The 9,513-nt window shown below is 40.5% G+C and overlaps 1 protein-coding gene across 1 annotated transcript in view; it reads left to right on the top strand.

The window, feature by feature from the left end:
• HELB (DNA helicase B) overlaps positions 1 to 9,513 on the top strand; it is a 27,867-nt gene extending 18,354 nt beyond the window's left edge. Inside the window, exons 12-13 of the mRNA XM_039865933.1 lie at positions 2,042 to 2,533; positions 8,888 to 9,513. Of these exons, the coding sequence (XP_039721867.1) occupies positions 2,042 to 2,533; positions 8,888 to 8,992 (597 nt within the window). The 3' untranslated portion in view covers positions 8,993 to 9,513. The remainder of the gene's footprint in view (positions 1 to 2,041; positions 2,534 to 8,887) is intronic.

Below are 9,513 nucleotides of genomic sequence, written 5' to 3' on the forward strand. Positions count from 1 at the left end.
AAGTCACTTCCTAAGGCCTTCTAGGACTATATATTATCTAGTATAGTAGTCTAATCTGGCCCATCACCTGTTTTTATAAATTAACTTTTATTGGAACACAGTCACATTCATTTATATATTGGCTATGACTGCTTTTGCACTATATAGGAAGAGTTGAGTAGTTGCTGTAGAAACCGTCTTGCCTGCAAAGCCTAAATATTTATTCTTTGACCCTTTACAGAAAAAAGATTTTTGACCTCATTCTAAAATCCATATAGACTCTTGGATTCTAAGTCTACAAAATCATGAAGGGTATTAATGGTTTGTATCTATTCAAACAAGTTGTAAGTTTTAGAACAAATTTAGAGAATAGATGTATATGTAATTATAAGTAAATGTATTAAATGTGCCTCCTTAAGACATTTGATAGTGTTAATAATTGAAGAAAGATTTAAAGAAATGGACAAATGATTTATAGGAGTTTATAGAGGTAAAGTTAGGTGTTCATGTCCTGCTTTCTGAGCATGCCTTTGGCATGACATTTTAATTTTTATCATCGTTAAGCGAGATATTGGGTAAACAACAGCGAGCAACTTAGATGTGGTCCTGCTTTCACAGAGTTTACAGTCCAGTGAGGATTACACTTAAGGCAGATAGTTACATTCCAGTCAGGTAAAAATTCTCTTATAGAGGAAGCACAGGATGCTGGAAAGTACATAGAAGGGGCAGCTAATGCAGAAATGGGCCAGATGGAGGCCACAGACTGGGGAGCACCGGCAGGACCACAGAGAGGTTCCTTATGCTGGAGGGAGCATGGCTCATGGGGAGGAAAGGGGGAAGGAGGGAAGGGAGTAGGGCCAAGGCCATACAAACCATGTTAAGGAGATAGGAGTATATTTTGAGAGCCTGGGAGTCATTAATGGCATTTGTGTAATCAAGTATCATTTAAGTCAATTTCTGAGACTCTGCAGCATCGGAAGGAAGTATTTGTTAAACTTTTATCATCTAAAGAGTTGGTTTAAACTTTTAATGTCTAAGGAGATAGAAGCGCTTGCTGTGTAAAAGATTTTTTTTTTTTTTTTTTTTTTTTTACTGTGGATCTATATTTTCTGCATGCCCATCTTGTCATTTGTCTCCCCACAATTCTTTTGGCAGGGGTAACGGGAACATTAGGGAGATAATGGTTCAAATCACTTCTAAGTTTATGTTGGCACAGAAAATATAGGGACTAAGAATAGCCATAAAACTTAAAACTTTTCTCACAGTCACATGGAGCCATTGAACATTTTTCTTGCCTATACAATTCTTGGTTTTCTAAACTTAAAAGCAAAGGTTCATTGTTCTCTTTTGTCTTGTTTATCTTTTGAAAAAAAGTAATAAATGGTTCCACAATGGGAAAATGTAGAAAAGCAGAAGAAAAAAGAAAATATCCAAGGCTCTTCATTTTGATAAAACTGCCTTCCTTTTGGTGATTTGTTTTATTACACATTTATATTCATTTTGCATGTGCTTTTTGGATCAGAGTAATTTTATTTTAAGTTACATAGTTGTGGTCATTCTTTATATATAACTACCTAGTTTTTAAATTTTTGTTGTATTTTAAAGCATCTTTGATGTTTGTAAAATAGTATGTCAAATATCTATATATAGATACTTGATATAAATATATAAATGAATATATATTTATCCTCCTATCATTAGATATTTAAGGTGCCTATTTTATTATAGTAACAGCGGGATAATACATTTACACATAAAGCCCATACAATCATTTCAAATTATTTTATTCTTTGGCACTACGCACAGTCTTTAAAGTTTATTGATGGGTTTCTACAAACTAGTTGTGAATCCATGAGACCTGAGCTTAGCAGCATAATCAGAAAGCATGAGTTTTTGGATAATGAAGAAAATGGACCCCATAAGATGGACTTATGTGAATACTCTGGCCAGGAAGTAGGTGCTGGGGAGGACTTGTCTCTTTCCTGCCTCCGTAGGCTGTCTTTCTGAAGACCTGACCCCATTACACAGTATTAAGTCTCCCTAATGCATTATTCCCTCTCAGGGGTCTGAGGAGCAGACCATCGTCTACGTGGTTGGGAAGGCGGGCCGCCAGCACTGGCAGCACGTTTACACCGCGGTGACCAGGGGTCGCTGCAAAGTGTACGTCATTGCAGAAGAGTCTCAGCTCCGGCGTGCAATTTCGAGAAACAATGTCCACAGGAAAACTCGTTTAAAATGTTTTTTGCAAAACGAGCTCTCCGCGAGTTCTGCATCTCCAGCAGATTTTGCATCGCCGTCAAAGAGCTCTGGAGACAGTGGAGGCCGCAGCACACAGCCGTCGTCGCCACTCCCCACGGCCACAGGGGACGTTGGGACAAACCACGCCCCCGGAGGCGGGGCCTCTGCTGCTGCTAGCAAGACATTCGCCTTTGCTGGAGGATGGATATTACCTTTATCTGATGAAGTGGATACAGATGAAGACCCGTCAAAATCTCGAGGGTCCAAAAGAATCTGTGGCATGAATGATGATGAAAGTCCAAGCAAAATTCGTATGGTAGGAGTGATGTTCTCATGGGCTCGAGTTGTATTTAAATATTACTAACCTCAGTGTGCTTGTATGTACTAAAGTAGTGTGTATTTTATTAGTGTTAACCTGTGCTGTAGGATGCAAGCACAAGTGTTCTCACACCTCTGTCAAATTTCTGCTCTCCTATGCCCAGTTGAGCGTAAAGGCTCCTTCTCACTCTGCCTGAGGCTGGCACTCTAGAGAGGGCAATCAACCTGCTTCGGGAGAAACTTCATTATCTTACACTTTCTTTCTGCGTGTCTTCTTTATCACCCTCCCCTCCCTTTTGTCAGCCATGATCTCACTTTCATCCCTACAACTCCATTGAAGCAGCTGGTTCTAGTCATCTCATCAACCTGAGAGGCCTTTTCTTAGGTCTTGTTCTTGACTTTTTTCTTTGAAACCTCCAGCAGTTGTAACTGCTGCTGCTGCTGTTTCAATGTTTCCTTCCCTGGTTTCAGTGGTACCTTATCTAATGCTTCCCCTACTTCTCTGTCTCATCTCCCCCCTTCCTTTCCTCACTCCTTTTCTCGTCATCCTCAGACTTGAGACACCATCCCCAAGGCTCAGGTCTTTTTACCTTTGAGAACTGATCCCGTTCTCTGAGTTTCAGCCATCACCTTTGCACTCATGATTTGGTCAACGAATAGTTTTCAGCTGTCTGCTACATTCCAGACGTTGGTAAGTGACAGTTCCCAGTCTTGCACTGATGGCCCATGGTAGAGATGGACGGGCTATGTAAATAACCAGGTGCTTCGCTGAGTGTTCTTAACACTGAACAGAAGGTAACGAAGCAACTCTCTGGAATGTGTCTTTGTTCCTGGAGTTCGACTTTCTGAAACCGCAGCCCAACATCTTACTCTCTTCTCTGACTTCTCCATTGCAAACTCCATTCTCTTACTACACACACTGAAAATTTTGGCATCACCTTAGACTCACCTTGCTTTCACCGTCTACCTCTAGTTTGTTGCTAGATTTATTGCAAAATGTGTCTCTCAGGAATTTCTTTCATTCCATGTAGTCTGGGCTGTTTTAAATCCTTATCTCATTTTCTTGGATGATTACTGACCTGACGATACCTTCCCCTCTTAATTCCCATTCTCCTAATTCACCCTACACATCATTACCAAATTAACCTCTTTTAAGTGCTCAGCACATTCCCGTGTTTAAAAGTCTTTGGTGGCTCCCTAATGCCCACAACCTAAATTCTGGACTATTTAGCTTGGCATTTGAGACTTTTCACAATTTGATTCCAGCTTTTCCAGCATCGTTTCATTTCCACCTATTCTTTTCTGCTTTAGTCAAGCTAGTGTCTTCATTCATTAAAATGAACCCAACTTGTTCTCATTTCTTCCTTTTGGCTTTTGTTATACACTTAGTTTGGATGCCTTCTTCTCTCTGCCTCACCTCACACAGCATTTGAAAAAAATTTGAGTCCTCTGCTAGTCACTGATCTGAATGTTGGAGGGAGGAAAAGAGACAAGTTCCTGGCTTTATTGACATTGCATTCTACTGATGGCTCATAGGCAGTCAATACAAGAGAAAATAAAATTTCAGATCAAGAAAGATTCTATGATGAAAATAAAGGTAATAAGGTAGGGAATGGTGAGAGGGGTTGGGGGAGGGCAGAGCAGGCAGGCAAAGCTCCTTTGCCATGGTGGTTAGATAAAGCCTCACTGAGATCACATGTGAGGCCGAGCAATGAATGAATGATGCCAAGGAGACAGCCATGGGAGGCTCGGAGGAAGCACATTTTAGATACAGAATGTAGAAGATGCAAAGCCTGTAAAGGGAATGATTTTATTGGAAGGTGAAGGCAGGCCAGTTTGGCCAGTAAATGAGGAAGAGAGCATATGTAGATGATGATGTTGGAGAAATAGCAGGGCTGTGGGGGGGAGTTGGGATTTTATTCTACTTGCAGCGGGAATGCATTGGAGAGCTTTAGGCAGAGGTGCCATGTTATCTAATGGATGTTTAAAAACAAACCCTCTGGCTGCTGTGGAAAATGAACTGTGGAAAGTAAGGTGGAAGCAGGGAGACCAGTCAGGAGGTTGTCCTAGGTAAAGTCTAGTGAAAGAGCGGGAAGGGTGATGAGAAGGGGTTAGATTCTTGACGCATTTTGGAGATGGAGTCTATATGACTTGCTGATGAGATGTAAGGGGGTAAAATGAAAAGTAATCCAGGATGATTCCTGGATTTCTGGCTGAAGCAACTTGGTGAATTATAGTGCCAATTCTTAAGATGGCAAAGACCCAAGTAGAACTGGGAATAGAGAAATGAAGAATTCTCTTTTGGCATGTTATGTTTCAGGTTTCAGGTAGACATGTAAGTGGATTTGTTGAGAAAGTCACTGGTTGGTAGAGGAATTTAGAGCCTCAGAGTGGATTGAGGTGGGTGATATCCATTTGGAGGTCATTAGCAGATAGTGGTAATTAAAGGACTAGGTGAGTTAATTTCAGGAGAGATCACAGATAGAGGAGGGAGCCTTGTGACAGAATTCTGGAGTGCTCCCAAATGTTAGAGGTTTCGCAGAGGAGGAAGAACTCGCCAAGGAGACCGAAAGGAGGGAGCATGAGTGAGAGAGAAGGAAAAACAGGTGACAGAGAGAGGACAAAAGCCTGATTAGAGAGAATAGGAGGTGAGAACGTGGAGTTTTTGAAGAAGGTTGTTATGAAAAGAAGCAGAAAGATAGGGTTGTTACTAGCTAGAGGACCTGTGATCGAGGAAGGATTTATTTATTTTGGATGGGTTCATCCAAGCATCGTAGGGTGTTGCTAGAATGGTCCAATGGAGAACAAGACATTCCTGATTCAGAGAGGGGGCAATTGCAGGAATAGAGTTCTGAAGTGGGTGAGATGGGGAAAGAGTGTGAATGGTTGCCCTTCTTTCACTGCGGTCCAGTGGCAACGGGCGCAGTACATGACTGGGGTTAATGGAGGGAAGACGAAGTAGCTCTCTGCTGATTGCCTCCTCCCATCTTCTCTCTCTTCATAGTAGAATCCAGCTCAGTTTCTGTTTTGTTCATGAAACCCTCCCTTTCTCTGAACCAACACATCTCTCTCATCTGTACGGCACTTGTAGTAACCATCTTGCTTGACTCTGTAAATACAGCTTCGTGAGGACAGCATTTGTATCATACAATTGCTGATCACACAATAGCTGAAAAATACTCAGTGATTAAATTATGAGTTATGGAGATGTGGCAATCAAACCTTTTTTTAAAAAAAATCAGACCTTCAGAGTATTGTTCTTTCATATTATGCTGAAAGTCATACTTATTCTTGTTGTGTCCACCTTGCTTTGAGAATTCTTTTGAGAATCACTTGTAGAGGGAGTCAAAGATCCTTTCGAATGTTTAGAAAGGAAGCAAGCTTTTATTGAGACTTATTTTAGTTTTTAGAAATAATCCAAAGTCATTTGTTTCCTCGTTTTATGAATTGTCTGATCCAATTTGGGTAACACCATTTTGTGATTTAAAAAAATGGGGATTATAAATTACCTCCAAATGTAGTTCCCATAGAAGCTTAAGAATTGTTTTATGTGTTGGCAGCAGACTTGTTAGGGTGAGGCTTTAGGCTTCCAAGGCTGTAATAAAGTTAAGATGGGGCAGGATACTGTGAGAGCCCAAAGGAGAAAGTGGTAATGTAATTTCCTTATACCAGGCTGAGTTCTTAAGGGACAGACTTCTATTTTCTGACTTCACATGGGTATGAGACAGTTAAGAAGTTCTCTAAAAGTGAGGAACTCTGGCCGACAGAGGGCACAGAGTGTGAAGCAATGGCACATTAGGCAACTACAAGTGTAGAATTGTGTGGCTGGAGCACAGCATGTAAATGGGGGTTGAGCTGAAGATGCTGGAGGAGTCAAGAAAGGCTCATCTAAAGAGATTGTACGTTCTTCAATAGTCACAGAAGCATGTTAGGAGCTCTGTGGATTGAAATTTATGAAGGTGACTTTGACTAGATGAGTTTAGTAGATTATGGTTAGGCAGAGACTAGGGGATGAGTTCCCAGCAAAAAGATTATTTCAATATCTTGGAGAAAATGATTAAGCTCTAAAGTCAGGTAGTAGCAGTGGGGATGGAGGACAGATGCTGAGCGGTTTAGTCAGTGGGCCTTACTGGTCAGTTATTTGTAGATGGGGTCGGACCTGGGATGCTTCCTGGGCTTCTGGCTTGGGCATCCGATGGATCCAGGTACCATTAATCAAGATTGGGGAAAGAGGCTGAGGGACAGGTTTTGTGGGAAAAGTGATAAAAGTGGACATAGTGGGAAAAAAAAAAAGCTTTTTTTTCTTGAAAGTAGTAGAATCACCCCTGACTCTAAGCTTCAGTCTGTACTCCAAATCAACTGCTTGATACGGAAGTTCCATCTCAGCAAAACATCTTTTTCTGAAATTAAATGTAATCTCTTACAATGATGCTGGGAAAAATAAGGCTTTGACTAGAACAGAAAAGAAAGGCAATTCCAGTCTTTTTCTAAAAGTTTCTGGCTTTGTTTTCTTAGCACTGTCATGGGATGGGGGTTATGGTTTATATGATGGTGCAAAGAGAAAGTGGCAGTATTATCCATCTTCAGTTCTGAGCTTGCCCAAATTTTTGAGCTCTGGCTGAGGCCAGCATTGCAGAAGATCTATAAACATAAAGACTGCCTGCGGGTAGTTGTCCTGCGCTGACTGATGCCACGGCATAATGGCTGCAGCACAAGCAAAGTCCTCTAAAGAGTATAAATTTTCTCACAAGGTTTGCCAAAAGTACGTGGCGTTTACAAGAATCCATAGAAATGAGGAGTGGAATTTAAAGCTTAAAGACTGATAAATTAGAGACTTCTATGTTTTCATGATTCTAGACTTTTAGGTGATGTGTCATTTCGAAAAGATCAAATTCAGTGACAGGGGCTGCCCACATACCCATCCTTTATATTCACCTTGTTACACAAGAGCCAAATTAACATTTAAATTCTACAGATACTAAGCTGAACCCTTCCTAGATAACGGGTTTTGCTTTTCCATGGATTAATAGCTTCAGCTTTTGAAAAAAGTTCTAAAAGATTATGTTGACTCGATTTTTTTGCCTAGCTTTCCCCCACCAAAGAAAGAAAAAAAAGTAGAACTCTCCATTAAATGAAAATATATGCATATACATTCTAAAACTTATCACATAAAGCAGTGATTTTCCAGAATTTTTTTGAAGGAAAATGACATTTCAACACTAAAAAAAACTAGGGAAGACATAATCACATAATCTCTGAATAAGGATTGTCCTTGTATTAGTCAGGGTTCTCTAGAGATATAGAACCAATAGGATGTGTCTTCCTCTCTATCTGTCTGTCTGTCTATCTAGATTTATTTTAAGGAATTGGCTCATGCCATTGTGGAGGCTGGCAAGTTCAAAATTTGCGGGATAGGCTGGCAGACTGGAGACTGAGCCTACTTGATGTTGGCAGCAGTCCAAAGGCCATCTTTTGGCAGGCTTCCTTCCTCTTGGGGAGAGGTCAATCTTTTTTCCGTTAAGGCCTTCAGTTGATTGGATGAGAGCCACCTATGTTATGGAGGGTAGTCTGCTTTAGTCTCAGTCTACTGATTTCAGTGTTAATCTCATCTAAAAAGTAGTTTCACAGAAACATCTAGAACCATATTTAACCAAATAAATATCTGGGTACCGTGGCTTAGCCAAGTTGACACAAAAATAAGCATCACAGTTTCCTAAACTGAACAGACTTAGCATTATGAAAGATTGAGTTGTGCTTACTTTTCTCATTTCCCTATGGTGGTAAAACTTCCCCATGACTATCCTGGTCCATTGACTTTTACTTGGGAATCACTAATAGTACCAAGAGGATGCTTGTAGCATTGCAGTGTTTCATCTTTCCACACCTGTGGCCGGTGTCATGCACACGCCACCTGGGCAGTCACATGGGGCTTTGTAGTTGGACGGATCCCACACTTGTTATAGTGTTCTGTGGGTATCAGCTTGTAATTCTTAATTTTCGAACATCCCTCATTTCTAGTGATTCAAGGGGCCCTCATTTTAATTTTGTACCAGGCTGCCAAATTATGTAGTAGGCCCTGTCCATGCCTTTAGAAATTATATATGTTTATTTGTTTAGCAAACAGTTGCTTCTACGTGCCAGTCTGAGGTGGGTGCTGGGGATACCATAGTGAGCAGATGCAAACGTGACCCCACAGGAGGCTGACAGTTAATGGCTCTAGTCTGCTTAGGTCTAAGGGGTGAGGAAAATGTATTATGTCTTCTGCAGAAGCAGTCAGAGGGAAAAGAAGTACCTAGGGTAGACTGACTATATTTTTACAAAATTAACTTTATTTTTATTGTCATTCTAACAGGTGGAAGAATCATCTCCACAAGTGTCTTCCAAGCTTCAGAATCTGAAACTTAATAGTTTAACCCCCAGGCAACTTTTCAAATCCACAGATAATCAAGAAACTTAATTTGATTTCAGATTGCTCAAGTAATTGTCTCTTTTTTCCCCATTCAACACAAAATGAACATCAAAGCTTCAAAGTATCAGGATAAAAGAGGATGTCTGTAACTAGAGTTTTATTTTGAGGTATTTGTGTTAGCAGCTGTTTTAAATTCACTTGATCAAAGAAAATGTTAATGATTTTAATATCTGTCACGAAAACGGTAGCACTGGATATAAATGAGAGAAAAAGATGTTATATGTATTTTAAAAAGTCTATACTTTAAAAAGTGTTTTCTTTTTAGGATAATGCCTTATTAACTTCCATGATCATTGTGAGCGATCTTTGCCAACGAGATGAAGCAATGGTAAAGATAACCATAGTAATTGCATCTCTTATGACACCAGTTCCAGCCGGGATGTTGTGACTTCTGCAAAGTGGTCATCTCTCGAGGCTGCTATTTGCTCCATCACTGTTGCCTGGCTCCACTTCATCTGGGCTTTTTCATGGAAATTCCTTTTGAGTTGGGAGCTCATTGTTTTAGCCCC

Source organism: Pteropus medius, unplaced genomic scaffold (genome assembly GCF_902729225.1).
Source record: "Pteropus medius unplaced genomic scaffold, Ma_sr-lr_union100, whole genome shotgun sequence".
Classification (NCBI taxonomy): Eukaryota; Metazoa; Chordata; class Mammalia; order Chiroptera; family Pteropodidae; genus Pteropus; species Pteropus medius.